The sequence below is a fragment of the Ischnura elegans genome, chromosome 1 (genome assembly GCF_921293095.1).
Source record: "Ischnura elegans chromosome 1, ioIscEleg1.1, whole genome shotgun sequence".
Lineage (NCBI taxonomy): Eukaryota > Metazoa > Arthropoda > Insecta > Odonata > Coenagrionidae > Ischnura > Ischnura elegans.
In genome coordinates, this window is record NC_060246.1 from 65708557 (window position 1) to 65724943 (window position 16387).

The 16387-nt window shown below is 37.1% G+C and overlaps 1 protein-coding gene across 2 annotated transcripts in view; it reads left to right on the plus strand.

Annotated features, from left to right (window-relative positions):
* The window catches only part of LOC124162386 (replication termination factor 2), a 37021-nt gene extending 21060 nt beyond the window's left edge, over nt 1-15961 (plus strand). For both annotated transcript variants that reach the window (XM_046538908.1, XM_046538917.1), the window contains exons 5-7: nt 4551-4697; nt 6666-6864; nt 15497-15961. In XM_046538908.1, the coding sequence (XP_046394864.1) occupies nt 4551-4697; nt 6666-6864; nt 15497-15702 (552 nt within the window). In that variant the 3' untranslated portion in view covers nt 15703-15961. The remainder of the gene's footprint in view (nt 1-4550; nt 4698-6665; nt 6865-15496) is intronic.
* Nucleotides 15962-16387: the final 426 nt, after the last annotated feature.

Below are 16387 nucleotides of genomic sequence, written 5' to 3' on the forward strand. Positions count from 1 at the left end.
GAAAGGTTTATACTATGTATTTTGCTAACTAACCTCTCCTATTCCCATTCCCAACCTTTGAATTTACTCCTTTGCCTCCTACAAAGGCCATTTATTTTTCACTATGCACATAATCCCAATTCTCCTCCTCCCCATTCTGCTTACCGAACATCCTCCCAACAAGCATGGGTTTTGACATCATCTCTGTAAATACCTCATTTACATCCTGTCTCCTTCTATCCTCTTGTGATTTCGTCTCCATACATTTTTGATATATTAATTCTTGTCGTCTTTTTGATTGAGTATTCAATTAAACTTATTGTGAAAACAAATGTTGGCTATTGTCTTTGGTTGTGGAGTAATAAAATTAATTTATCTCTTGCCTATGTGCATCACCCTGTTATTTACAGTAGACTGATATACATAATTAGAATTTAGTGAAACTGATTCAGAATAAGATTTCTTTTCACTGCTAATTTGGAAAGAATTCGTAATTATTAGGTACCTATCTAAATAAAAGGGTTGAGGGATGTTTCATAAACAATTACTTCTTTAGAAGCAAAAGCATGTAAATAAGTATCAATGTTTCTGTGGTATTTTGCCACTCAACCAATGGCGTCCAGAATAAACTCTTTCCATCCTTCTAAGTTAAAATATAAAGTTGAATACATTTTGCTACAATCAACTTTACTATGCATATATGATTTTTTTCACTGATTTTCGACTGCAAATTTCACTGATTTCTCTGCCAATTCAACAGAAATGAAGAAATGGTGAAAAACAGAAATCAACCTGGTAAAAAAAATGTCCCCCTTTTGTCCTTCTATTGTTTATAATCATCATGACAATTTTTGCCGCTTGGGATAATGGGCTAAAAGTCCTGAAGTCTGACAATTATGTGACTCTCTTCTTTTTCATTGAGGGGCATTAGATTTTTCATCCTGAAATCATGTGGCCAAGACTTCTCACATATCCTATGGAAAAGTTTGTCCCAGGTTATCTTCATCCACTGCACTGTTATCCTCAATACATATGTGACATTTCTGGTCTATTGCCAATATCATAAAAATCCTATATTTACTCCTCCCTATTACTTCATATTCCTCTACCTACTCTAAACCTACTCCTGTACTATTTGAAAACACTCATCATTACATCCAATGATTTTTTGTATGAGTTGTCCTCTTTTTACCTACAAGTATCACATTTACTATGATGTTGAGCACACCGACCTCTTTGTCTTGGCACCTTTTGGTAAGGGCAGCCTAAAGCCATCACTGAGTTTCTCTCCAACCTTCCCTGCCTACCCTTATCTAATGGCAAATGGCCTAAGCTATTTGTCCCAACCTATGAATGTCATGCTACACCATCCTCTATTTTGTCACACTGCCTTTTCTGCTGCACCTCTCTTGCTTTTTTAATCTCTAGCTATGATGTATTATTTATTTATTTCTGTGTACATTATCCTACTTTTCTTTGTGTCTACTTTCATCCACTGTTTCTCTCCTCAATTACCATATTGTTTCTTCCGTGCTCCTCTCAGAGTCATTCATATATTCAAATCATAATCCTGCTCTCCACATATCCAATTGACTTCTCTGTTTCTCTATCGTTCCTATTTTAATATTCTTCTGCCCCTTCTCTACAGTCTCCTTGTCAGTCCTCTTCCATTTACTAATCTTCTCTACTTCCCCCTTTAATACCATCAGATGTTCTATGCTCTACTTCCTTGCTTTTATGGTTTTTCTAAGGTTTTCAAACCTTTTGAGAGTTTAAAAAAGCATTTAACTGTGAATAATTGATTCATTTACAAGTTCACTTTGCCTCTTTCAAAGGTGATTGCCAGGTATGAGTCAGTTCGGTTCTTTGGTACTCGCTTTCATTGGTTCTCTTGCGTAGAACTGGATTTGGAACTGAGGCCTAAAAGTATCAGTACAAAAATCTTTTTTGCATAATTTTTTGGATAATTTACATGGCATACTTACAAAGCAGTAATGTTATCGATCCAGTCACTTATTAGATAACTTGATGCTTAAAAAATAGCATGACAAATTTATTTAAAAAAAATAAGCAATGAAAATGAAAATCTTGATCAGAAGCAGGACTGAGAACCAAAGACAGGAACTGAACTATACTAGGAACTGGCATAAAAGTGGACTTGAAGTATCCTTAGTACTTGAAAATCCCTGTTTTTGAAGCAATAAATAGTATAGTCATATCTGCTTTCCATTGATACTTTCCATTTTCACCAACATATCGATGGCTTTCTGGTTCATCATTGTGAAGGTGATGAGGAATTCAGTTATTGAAGCATGGCGGAAATGAATGGAGGTTAACACTCTGTCAAAGATCCTAAATCTAACTGTTGTCAAAATGCTTAAAAGCTCAAGTACTAACTGGCAGAACTTTTGAGTCTGATATAATTTTTACTTAGATGAATTTTTCCTGTAGAAATTACTTTTGGCACCTAACTGAGCATCAAATGACCAATATGCTCAATATCCAAATTCTACTTATCATCTGGAGAATTTGCTCTTGGCTGCCTGGACAACTACCATGTCTGAGTGTGTGTTAATCAGCCCCTGACCATGGTAAGGTCATGGGACTAAATCATATTCTGTTCGATGCTGCCCTTGACAGTTTTGTGCTCTTAAACCTTTTGCATTTCGATTCGAAGTTGTGAATCTGACTCAGTTAGGAGTGCCAAAAGATCCCTTTTTGAGCTATATGTGTACTTAAATTTTATTGATTCATGGAACTCTTTTATTCTGATTCTAAGGAATAAGCTGCTTTAATTTCTCCTCAGCACACAATTGGCTTGATTTTCCAATTGGCGGGTCTTATTTTTTTTCTATATCATCGCACAAAATCCCTACATGCGTACATATTTTATAATCATATACACAGAATATGAGTTAGTTCTGATCAATCCAGACTGTGTGTACCTTTTTTAACATTGATTACATTATAAAATTATAATTATGATAAAATGTTATATAATTGTTAACTTTTTCACAAGTTTGGCATCAATTTTCCTGCACAAATGAACGATAGCCGCATACATGCGGCACATGGTGGAGGAAATTAACTGTATACAATAGACCCTTATGTGTGGTCTTCTCTCGAGGCCCAACTTAGCGTGGACCCTGGCTCTTCCTCGGCTGCTCAGATAGGCTCTTTCCTATCTCCTCCACTTGGACACCCACTGCTGTTTGCAGTGTTTGTTTTTCAAAGAATGTTTGTTGCTCATCTTAGAAATCTAATGCTAGAAATGAATTCTTCTTTCTTTGATCATCACATGGAAATTTCAAATGAAGTTCTAGTATTAATATCAACAGAGATATAGAATGGCAATCGACAAAGGCATTAACGCATACAGTTGGTGCGAAGGCTTCCGCAGTGCAATAGCAATGAAGGCTGAATTTTTCTGGTTTCTTTACGGCGTCGTTATGATGGAGATAACAGTTTCTCCTGCATTCCAGCAGGCATCTTCAGGTCAAAGTGCTTGATGCCGTGTCTTGGCCGTCGTTATATGGGCAGCATTATTATAGGTGGTGTGTGTTGTCACTGATTGGTCGTCTTGTGATCAATGACATGAGGATATGGGGCAAAGAGTCTCTTCCACATGCTGTGGAGTTGGTGGTTATCCTCTCGATTGAAATTATGAGGATGTTTAGATATTTCAATTGCCTCTTGGAAGATCCTGGGAAAATATCCGAATTCTTTGGCGATAACTTTTGTCTCTTCCCAGTTGATGTCGTGTCCTTGTTCACACAAAGTATGCTCAGCCACAGCTGACAGATGGAAATGTTTATTTTTCACCGCTCTTCCATGCTCATGAATGCAGCCCTCCACTGCTATCCTGGTCTACCCGATGTATGACATTCCGCAACTGCATTCAATCTTGTCTACTCCTTCATAGGCTTGAGATACGGTCCTTAGGAGTCGGAAGAAGTTCTCCCATATTCTTAACACAGTTGAAGCATGTGGTAATGTCAATGTTTAGGAGAAGTCTCGCTATCTTTTCGCTAGTTCCTGCTGCATTGGGGGGATTGTGGCATAACCCACTCCCTTGGAGTTCTCCATTTTTGGATTTATTGTCTTACTTTGGATTTGTCTTTCTTTATTTGTGGTCCTACTAAGCACCATGTGGTATCCATTGATGGCCAGGGCTGCCACGAAATGTCTTTTTTACGAGGGAAGTGAGACTAGGTTAGAGATGGAGTATGCTCTGTGCACTAATGTTGAGATTAGAGCTGCTTTCTGAGTGGGGTGGTGGTGTGAGGAGGCATGCAAGTAGCGGTTCTATTTTAGGAATCTTAGTGGGGTTTCGTCATACTTATTTGGGTAGAGATAGATTAAAAATTGTGTTCAAGGATGAAAAAAGTGAGTGAAAAATATTTGATTTGAATGTCAATAATATGGTAGTTATATTTTTACCCTCTTACTAAAGTTGTTAATGGAACACGATGCCATTCTACAGGGTGGATTGTGGGGTAGAAGTGGTTTTTTTAATTTTCTGACCATGGAATTCTACAAATCTGAATTAGGAAATCTGATTTTCTTTGCAGTGCCAGAAACCATTTACAGAAGACGATGTTGTCACATTGAATCCAAGTGATGAAGAATTGGACCGAGCAATGGTGAAAATGGAGGCCCGCAAGGCTAGAGAGAAGGCTGCCAAAGCTAAGAAGAGGAAAAATACAACTGCTGAAGTGGTAAGTATTCTTATTAGCCAGGACGCTTTAATTCTGTGTAAGCACTCAGGAAATAAAGTCAGAGAATTCAATGGGTTTGATTGATATGATGGTCAGTATTTGTGCTTTAAGCCCAGGCAACAATAAGCATTGCTGGTGTACTTCTGTCTTTTCCTTACCTTGCATACCCTGAAAAAAGGCAATCTTGGCATCCAACCCCCTTGGATGGACCAAATGGCATGGCAATTTAGAGTTGTTTTGTCCACACAGGTAAAATTTCAATGAAGAAAATGGATCATGGAAACAGGCCACCCACCATGCATGCAATTACTAAGCTTGAATGTCAGGCTTGACCACTAGTTGGAAGCATGCCTACTTCATATTTATAACGTACATTTCCAATACTGTCCACAAAAATGCTAGACTTACTTCTTGTCTGATTAAACAAAGATATCATACTTCTAAAACAAAAATAATTAACTATTGACCTTCAAAATAGAAACTTAAAAGGGAGACCATGCATCTTGCTCCGCCTTTTTCAATGCCGTATTTTTAATGACATTAGGAATGGTGAACACATCTCTGAACTGATAGTGGTTCCATTGAATGGGCCTTAGTTTGGCTGTAAGTAATTAATTTTCGAGCGATGTTTCTAACAAGCGCTATATAATCCCAAAATAACGCATCTCCATACAGATGGATTGGTTGGTCTAGTGGTGAGCGTCTCTGGCTCTCATCCGGGGGGCCAGGGTTTGAGACTTCGTCACGGCAGCAGATATTGTAATCTTCATTTTGACCGTGTGGCGACAAGTATTTCACTAATTATATTTGCAGCAAACATAGGCGTGAGTAAATTTTTTTATCATCATAACGGCGATTAGGTTTTTAAGCAGTGTCATTTCGAATGCGGAGGTGTGACGACTACACTAGCAAGATTTGGTGTGCGCTGGAATGTTAATGTTGACTCAAAAAAAAAATGTAAGTGATGTTCATCAGAATAAAGTTTTCCCAGCAAATTTATTTTTTTAATGAGACTTTACGCTAGCTTACATAAAAATGTTGATTGCAATCTTTTGATAAAAAAAGGTGATGTAGGGCATATCAGTTTTTATGGGTTGAAACAGTTCATGCAATTTTATTTTATAAAAAATTAAGAATTCAAGACTTTATATTTTACAAATGTTCTTTCTGATGCTCCTATGTTTCTTGGCTTTAAAAATTCTTCTTCAGAGGTCAATGTCTTTAGTAAAGAGATTAATTTCAGGTTTTTCATCGAAATCTTTTGCCTTGTAAAATAGTTATACCACCCAGAAAACATCCATAGCCACTTTTGTGTAAATGATAAGTATTTGCTGACTTCATCACTGAGGCTATTGTTTTTCTCAGTTTCGGAAGAATACAACTAAGCTAACACTTAATTAGTAATGATGGGCTAATTTGGAGATCATGGAGTTGAATGGTTTCCTCATTGGAGATGCAATAATTAAAGTGAACATCATCAGAGATCGAGAGGCTCCACTCTGTTGCAATCTAGTCAATGTCATCTGAATCAAATTTAGGCAAATCGGATGGGGCATCACCTGTTTTTCTTTCTCCATTTTCCACAAATTGTGCCAAGAATCAAGAATGCCAAATTTGAAGGGCACTGCCTCATCATAAATAGTAAATTGTTGATGCAAGAGTAGAGGACGATATTTCTGCCTAAAATTTTTAATTACCCCTGCATCCATTCATTGGGTTTCAGATGCTGCATCAGGTGGCAAGAAATTTTTGTCAATCAAATGCCCAGAAAAATTATGCAAAGCCAAAAGTACTTTCTGATTTCACAATCTCATTTTTCCATCAAATTTTACCAGCCGTTCCTCAAATAATGCTGATGTCGTCGATGCTATTTTATTGGCAGCTTGTCTCTAATAATTTACTCCTGTGCTTTACGTCAGAGTCATGGTTAAGGTTTGTAATGTAGACTTTCTAATTTAACTATTCCAGTGTAACTCAACAGAAGCTGGCCCCAGTGGGACATCTGTGGAAATAAAGAAAGAACCTGTTGAGGAAGATGATGGCCAAGTGAATGGGAAGCTACCAAAATTGGTCAATGGAACGATCAAGAAGGAGCCCACTGGTAATCCTTCTACATCTGGAGCTCAGTTGAATGGCAAACCTCAAAGCAAACTTGGAAGTGCAAAAGGTAAGATTTTTGGCTATGGTCAAATGCAGTAATAATGTGCAGTTCATTAGGATTGTGTTGAAAATTTTCGTCAGATATTGATGAACGTCACTTCTTTGCTATGGTGGTTAAATTTCCCCTGAGTTAAACCCTGTAGTAGATTTTTACTTCCATCCAAGTTGTGTATGTCTGCGGGACAGAGACCTTGATTTGCCATTTTCCAAAATGCTGACCAGGATTTACATCTCACCTTTGGAATTTAGTATTTAGGGTAAATGCCCTTCATATATGTACATAGTATGTTATGCTAGGTGCCTAATAATTACCTTTTCTCAAGAGTTCCTTGTACTAAACAATGAAAAATGCAGATATCTTTCAAGCAACAATTTCTTAGGAGGCAGGTAATTTAAAGTTTTATTTTGTTTCCTTTGCATAAAGCTACACAAATTATTTACCAATTAAATATCTTGCAATATTTATTATCAGCCTCTTAAAACGTTATGCTGCAAAAGGTGGCTTAAAAATACAGCAAAATTTTAACCCCTCGCAGGAAAGGCATCTATAAGTGGCATGTTTTGCATTTCAAAAGAATGAAAAGCTTTAAAAAAATTGTTCAGTATTCAGAGTATCAAAAAACTCGTAAGCACCTTTAATATATAATGGCATCCAAGTTACCTTCTGACTCTTGTTTTGATTTCAAGTGGAAATAATTTTAGCCCTCTTCATTGTGCTTATGTCATCTTTGGAATTTGTCTATGGCCATCTGATTATCTTGTTGAGTTTCTGTCAAATGTTTTGATTGCTAAGTAAGTATATGTAGTTCAAGACGTGCTCTCTTTACATTTTGCTGCATGCATAAAAATTTTAATTGGGGTATCTACTATACTAGTGGAAGAGTTTTGTGGTAGAGTTATTTCAGTAGAACCTTGATAAGAAGTTTTCAAATAGGTTTGAAAACTTCCTACAAGAAAATTTATGGGTTATTCATTGTTGCATTAAATCTTAGGAAATAATTGTAAATTAATTTCATTTGAACAAAATATTTTTTTTGCTAATATTGAGAGGAAAAGAAGGAATTCATGGTGTTATGTTTGCTAAACTTTTCCCGTAAACCTTGAGAATATGATTCCATTTTTGTCAAACATTCAATTGTGTTTTCAAGTACACCAGAAACACTCAATGAAAGCCAAAAATTCAGAAAGATATTATATCATATGATTTTACCAAGAAATTTTTACTACTGTTTACTACTGTTTTGAGTATAGAAAATAAATCTGCTCTACCAAATTTTTAAAGATACTAGACATAGTGAAAATTAAAATTAATGTAAAAATATCCCGAAGCTTCTTATGTGGGTAGAATTTAATGGAGATATTTCCTTTAAGTATCGTTAGTAAAATGTCTTAGCCTGGAAAACTTTTTAAGCAGGAGTTTATCAACCAGGAAAAATTAATATACTACTCAAGGACTAATTAGGGAATTGAAAATCAAACATCTTATTGGATATAACTTCTTATTCAGGTTTTACTGTACATTGACGTTCCCTTGCATAAACAAACAATGTTAGTGGTAGATTAGTTATTAAAATTTGAAAGAATATTAACCCGAAATGTATTTACATATTTCACCAATAAACTACACTTTGCTAATAAAAAATATTGTTTGAAGAAATAGTATTGCATTATCAAATAGTTAACCAAAGATAAAGGCTGAAAGAAGTGAGGAATTGAGTTAATCTTCGGGAGGAAGTGGAAATAATCAGTGCACAGAGGCTGAGGAAAGATTGGCATGCCCTGATGAGTCTCTTCCTGAAGTTGGGGAAGGCATTCCTTCGACAAACCTTGCTTCATGCAAGTTCCACATATTAGGGGGTTGAAAGAAACTGAGGTTGAACCCCTGGATCCCATCCTGGTATTCTTAGGAACTTTCATGGGAAAGTGAGAAATCCAGAGTCTCAGAATCTTAGGATTCTTAGGATTTCAGTTCTATGAATGATTAAATAATATTACATGAATGTATAGCTTTGAATGTTTGCCATTTGGATGTTCTGAAGTCAATGATTTACTCTATTGTCAATAATGGATTGATACCTGGTTTGATACTATACATATCTATCATACTATTTATTCCAATAGTGTTGGTATGAAAGGGTTTCATGATCGATTTGTGAAATCCATTAAGTCTCAATTTGACACTTGTACCACTTTTGCCACTTCAAGTATTCCAACAAGTTATCAGCATTGGCATAAAGTAGCATGATAAACCATGCTGGTAGTGAGTAGCTCCTTGGGATCAGTTCTGGAATAAACGAGGTAATGGACATGATATCAATCTGTTATGGACAATTGAGTAAATCATAGACTTTAGAACATCCAAATTATGAATATCTTATTATTCTTTCAGTCATAGTTATACATACCTATGGTTGACATTCAGCCATTTCTCGTATTTTCAAGCTAGTTCCTTGAGTTCCCTGTTTTCTTCTTCCTTGTCTCCATCCTTTTCTGCCCCAAGTACTTATCCCTTGGTCTTGAGAAACTTTCCTTTGTATCTGTTCATTTGATCTTCAACACCTACCGTGCTGGGATCAAGTCTCCAAGGCTTCAACTCTTCTCTGTTCAGCTTGTCCAATGCTCCTTGCTTCTGCTCTTGTTTGGTGATACTGGCCACACAAAGTTTTTTCACTCATGGTTTTCTCATCTCCATTCTAATGCTCTGGGAGAAGATTAGAGGCCTTTCTGTCATGAATGCCATATTGACTTGAGCCCTGTCTCTCGTTCTGTCCGCAATTGGCCAGAATCCAAGAGAGCTACAGAATTGCCGGATATTTCATGGTTAAAACGAAAGAGTGGACTGTATGGAAAATATACCTAATTGGCCTCCACGAGAACCCTGAGTGACTTACCCCTGGTCTCCAGGCTAGAGGCTCCACCGTCAGGCTCTTGAAGATAACGATGATACCCTCTGGTAGGTGTGTCAGTGAGTGAGGCTGGGCTCGTAGCCTCATGTGCCCAGGAAATTACAGTGCAACCTCGATAAAACGACACCCCACGGTGCACCAATAAACACTCGCTATAGCAAATTGTCGCTTTACCGGAGGTGGAGCAAATAATAGCCAATATACCTCATATTACTCCTTTATTTTCTCGCTTAGACGTGTTTGGTGTTTTTTTGGCCATGGTGTGTTCCATCAAATGCTTTCTATTCATGCAACTCATGGACGTGCGGGTATGCTGACGACTGCTTTCTGCCGCCCGAGGAACAAAAGAAGATCAAGCATTCACGAATGCTAATGCCACAATATTTTCACCAAAATTAACTACTTATTTATCGAACGATAGTTTACCACATAAATTTGACACTGAGCACTCCATTAACTTCATTTCTAACAGATCGCTAGTAATGACAGAGATTAAGGAGTCTTGGTGTAAGTTTTTCCGGTGGTGAAACCCTCGCTATGGCGAGAGCCAACACCAAAAGGGCCTCGTAAAAACGAAATTTTTAACATGCTTATTATAGGATGAATTGACGGTGCATCGGCTATCTCTCGTAATAGCAGGGGTCTCGCTATAGCCAGTACTCGCTTTAACGAGGTTCCACTGTATTAGATAATGAAAAAATATTCCAACAGGTGTCGGGATAAGGGGAAAATCCCTCACTGCCCTCTTTAGGCCATAAATTAAAATCCATAAAACAGGCCCTATGACTCTTTATGTATGTTATGGTCCTCCCATCCTAGGTAATGGTGCTACTCCGATCGTTGAATGATTCCACTTGCTTAAATCTCTCTCATTTGAGACAGAATTTATACTCTGTGTTCTCACATTTGCTCATAAGTTTCTTGATTTTCGTAGTATTATTTTAATTTTCATTTACATCCAGTGTGCTTTGAAGACTATTTTCAATTTTTGCTATGATAATGACATCATCAGCAAAGCACAGCATTTTAATATCCTCTGTTTTAGTCTTGATTCTTTGTGCTCTTATTAACTTCATTACTTACTCCATAAGCATATTATAGAGATCCAGTGATAAGTTACATTATTGTCAGGATACAGGTATGGGGACTGTGGCCATCTGGTGTAGGTAGAGGTGGATGATGGTTCATCTGTCATTGAAGTATTAGCCAACTTTTTCTATTGCACAGAAAATCTTAATTCATTTGACATTATCAAATGCCATCTTTAAATCCTCAAAGACTTCACATGCATGATGGTTTGTTCATGTGAATCATTTTCTTAGTCAATTATTTCAAGCAGAATATTCCCTCCTTTGTTCCTCTATTCTTTCTGTATCCAAACAGGTTTTTGTAGACGTTTAATTTGAGTTTCCCTTCTTCATAAGTGCCAATTTTCCTAAGTCTCTTGATTATGCTATATGCTGTTTCCTTCATGATGATGCCATTAATGTTTTTGCTGCAGCTTTCAATCCATTTCTCAGTGCCCTTTTTTGATTCTCTGATGACTTGATTCCTTAGCTTCATATGCTGCCTTTCTTTGGTTATGTTTCATTCTTATACTTCCTCCTTTCTTCTATAAATGCTGTTATGTGCTCCATTATCTATTCCCTGCTATTTAGAGATTCCTTTTCTTGAAGAATGCTTCCTTTGCCTAGGCTGTTCTACTGACTATGTCCATCTTGTTTTGTCCTCTGCAGGCCACTCAGCTATCCTAGTAGAAGAACTCCAAGGCCTAAAAATATGCGATCCATGCTATCCTCATTCTCTTGAAAATTTCACTTAATGTCATTCAAACAGTTCACAAAAATGCCCAGGCATTATGCCTCATTTTCAAAAATGTTTTGAAAATCCTCCACCACCAGTCTTGATTGAATGCTGATCCGGAATCATGGTTCCTCCTACACTTCTTTCAACTTCTACATCCATGACACAATCTATCCATTTCATCTTCATCCTCCTCATGTAACAATGCATTTCAAAAACTTCTAGCCTTGATAATGCTGCTGCTGTCATCAACTATTTTTTATCGCCATGTAGGGAAGCATGCTTCAAATTTGAGCCTGAATGAATTGCTCCTTACTTCAATGCTTATAATTCCCGCTATCAAGAGACTCTTCTTTTCAAGGGATGCCGCCTTTGCCTGGATTATTCTGCTGAAAATTTCCTTGCTTCATGCTTTGTTGTTTGCAATTTATTTATTTATTCCAGTACCACCAAAAACAGTACCATTGTCCTTTTACATAGGGTATTTTAACTTAACAATCAAATATATTCAAACATCCATGGCCTGGATAGGGGCAACCTAACGAGGCAGGACTCGAGCCTTCAACCTTTTGTGTGGCTGGCAAGGACTTGAACCTGCCACTACCAAGGCTGGTTTCCAGCTTTTTGTCAATGGCAGCAGCAAATTTTCTTTTGTTGTCCTCTTCTCCCAATGACCTTACATTCCATCTTTGTTTTCATTTTATCTTTCTGGTCTTATTATGTCTTAGCTGAATTTTCTTTACCCTTAAATTGTGATGACTGTTGATATATGTACTGGGTTATGTCTTGCACTGCTTCGCTTGGATCTTAAATATTTGTCTTACAAGAGTGAAGAGTATTCAATATGATGTCTATCTTTTTCTCCTGTCTTCTTTACTTCATGCATGGTTTATCTGGAGGTTTTTCATAAAATATGCATTTGCCTTCACTCACACCTTCTCTCTGCAGACTTCCACAAATCTTTTTCCACTCTTACTCTGCTTCCCTAGCCTGAACTCTCAGTGTGTGTTCCCATCCTTTTCCTCTCCAATGAAGGTGTTCCGATCACCCATTAATGTTAGATTTTCCTTCCCTTTGGTAGGGCTGAGGGCTTTCTCTAGTTGCTCATGTATTTATTTAATCTCTTCTTCCGAAGGATTGAATTTTGGCAGTTTCACCTGCGCTATCATTCTGTGTGTCCGTTCCACTCCTTTCTAGATTATAAATACAGTGGAACTTGGTTAGTACGTTCCTCCTTAGTACGTTTTCCTCCTTAGTACGGCGATTTCCCTCGGTCCCGGTACCATCCGAACAAAATACAGGTAAAAGAATTTGGTTAGTACGTTTGAAAAAATTGCGCTTTCCTGGTTAGTACGCTCAATTGCTTGCCGTGACGCAACCCGCAATTCGTTCTCTAGTGTCTTCTTAAGGGTCGCAAACGTCTGAATTCATGATTTAATTTATTATTATTAGCCATTAACATTCTTCCATTCATTCCACATCTCTTTCTTCTACCGTAATTTATCCAAATGCATTTCTGAATTCTTGTGACGTGATGAAAAATAAAATGCGCCCATTTTTCAGGAATGTCTGACTACGAAAAACTACAGCCAATAAGAAGCCCCAATTTTCCCCACCCCGAGCTCCTCACCTTCTGTTGCCTTTGGAGCGCTTGGGAGTGCCCACTGCTGCGCACAAAGTTCGTGAGTGGGCAATTGTTGCTATTGCACGAGTTATCATGATGAAGAAATGAGTCTTAACGGTATTAGTCAATTCCCACATTATCTAAAGCAGTACTGCTCCATAAACTCGACGTCGTGCGTATTTACTTGACTACTGTTGCGGGAGCAGACGATGCTCTGGATCTCCACGCGAAGCTTAGCTTAAAAATACTTGATCTCGGAACGAAAGCAGACGACATTAGACAAATTTTGAAAGTAAATTTCAACTGTCTAATATAAAATTTTCTTGAAAATACGTCGTAATCTTATAATCTTGCGTGTCATCAGTCGATATATCGATCGATTTTACAATCGAAATGGTATCATTCCAGAAGCGAATGTCTACGGCTGTTGCCGTAATTTGAAAGTCAATATAATTTTGCCCAATTTTTATGATGTTTAAAAAACCAGTTGACTTACTCCGGGTTGTTGTTATATTCTCCGAGTACGCTGTGAGAAAGAAAAATGACTTGTCTTCGCTTGTCTGAGCTTCACTCGTCCTCGTTCTGTAAATATATATAGGATAAATCACGGGAGATAGACGCCGTAATCATGGAATCGTCTTCGGAAATCTATGAAAAATTGCGATTTTTATTCACATGGTATTGTTTTTCAATGTAGCGCTCATTTTCTTGATTTTAAATGTGAAAAGAGTTCAGGAAGGCGATCCTATGAGAACTACCGATAGTAATTGTAATTATGACGACTTTTTCACTGATTGCAATAACCCCGACTGCTATTATTTACTTTCCTCGTTAGTACGTTTTCCTGGTTAGTACGTTCATTTTTCGTGGTCCCTTCAGAAACGTACTAACAAAGTTCCACTGTATACTTTTTTTGCTGCCGATATTCCTTCATTCTTTTTCTCCACTCATTCAACATGATTCCAATTCCTACAATATCCAGAGTGAAAAAACTCTATTCCTGTTGTGCTAGAAGTCATCCTGAATAGCTATTTCAACTACCCGACTCCACTGGTGAGAGGCAGCAGTTTAACCAGAAGGCACTGATGGCAAAGATCCAGCAGTGTTTCCCATCTGTCTGACTTTGCTCTCCCCTGTGTTTAACTTAAGCCTGTCCATCTCCATCTTCAAATTCTCCAATTTGCTGCAAACCCCCAAAGTTTTTCTAATTTCATGTCCTTTCACCTTTGATTGGTGTACCTCGCCCTGTAGTCACCACCTGAAGATCAGATTGGGGACTATATGCCTCATAAATATTTACCAAGGTGATTGCTATTATGTCATAATTGAATGCAAAGGCTGCATCTTATACGGCTGGCAATGTGGTGTTTTCTTATTACTTTCCTCACCACAGTTCGATCTGTGTGTTTATACACCACTATCACTTACTGTAGTCTATGCCACGGTGCCAATGCCAAGTCTGCTTGCCATAAGACCATTATTTTCCCAATATTTATTCAGTCTTTGAAAGTATAATCAATACTCAAATAAATTTTATTCACTCTAACGCTTGAAGCTCAATTTTCAGTAATGAAATAACATTCTGCAGTCATTGTGTAGTTGCAGTTGACTATGGCTGATTCGGTGAACTCTATTCTTCCCTAGGCATGTGGCGGTGTGATACCAAATCAATCGGCTGGGTCTTTGCTGCCAGTGCCTTCTGGTTAAACTATTGCCTCTCACTAGTAGAGTACATAGTTGAAGTAGCTATTCATTGGCAACCAAAATTCAAATACATAATAAGTAACATTTTTTTGTAAAAAATTGGAGACACCACAATTTGATCCTTTGATCTCTTGATTGGGAGTCAAGTACACCGTTTTCTGCACAAGCACCCCCTGAAATATTAAGCAAGGCCTTAGAAATTCATACAGAGACCATATGATTGCATTCACATTTTAAAAAAATATCAATGAAAATGTGTTGAATTACAAAGTTGAAAAAGTTCTGTTTGAATTTAAAATTATTTATATGTAATTTTTGTCCGGTAGGTTGAAAACAGTAAGTAACAAGCAAGTAATAAACAAGTCCACAATTTTAGGTTTGTTATAGATATTTCTGTACGGTAAATTACTGAAATTATGTCTTGTTTGCTTTTCTTTCACTCTAAGATTCTTGGCGCGAGATGAAATTCAGTGTTACCTCTTGTATATTAAATGCAATAGTTTATTCATAAAGGGCAAATGAATGAGTGATTGGGACTTAAAGTGCATGTGAATTTTTGCACCACACATGATATGACGTGAAGATTTGCATTTGTTCAACAGGCTACAGTGGTGGAGCTAGCAGTAGCAATAGCAGCGGTGGCCAGTCAAAATTGGTGGATCCCCTCATGAAGAAGGCGGCAAATGGCTATAGTGTCTCCAAAGATCCAAATGCATCGGAAGTTTACAAGTCATTGTTCACCACTCACGAGAAGGCACGTCAACAGACTAAGGCCCATTGGGTCACTTACAATCCATTCTACAACTGAGTCTTCTATTTATTTTGAAGATAATTTATGTGGTCCATTCCTGATCCTGTCAACTGTTTTTCTTCATCCGTGATATTTTTATGTGAGACAATGTGGTGTGATACATTTGTGGACCCGCAAAATTTAACTGTGTATGAAATAATGGATGCTGGCATACTTTGTGTTCTCATTCAAAAATAAGTTTTCTTATCACCATTAATTTTTTGTTTAAAAAATTATATAATTAAAATAAATATATTGGTGGGTGTTTCAAACACTATTATGATGAAATTAATTTGCATTGGCTATGATATAATATCACCTTTAGTATATTGTAGATTTCATATTTGTCGATAGAATGTAATGATTTAGTTAATTTTTCTGAATTGTGTTGCAACACAGTCATACTGTAGAGCTCTAAAATTGATATTGGACTTAGTATGCATTTTGTGCATAAGTAAAAGTATTATTGGTTATAGACAGAATCTTTTGGTAAGTACATATTTTACGGTCTATTGCTAAAATTAGGTAGGTACATTTATTATTGCATATGGATTTCTTTTTTTTTAGAGTTTATTCTTAGGATTGGTCTCATCTAAGATTCATGCATATACTGGTATGACTTTTGACATACTGCTTTAACACTTTGCGTGCCATGGACGTAATATTACGTCCTGCTAATCCTTCTGAGGATTGCCATGGACGT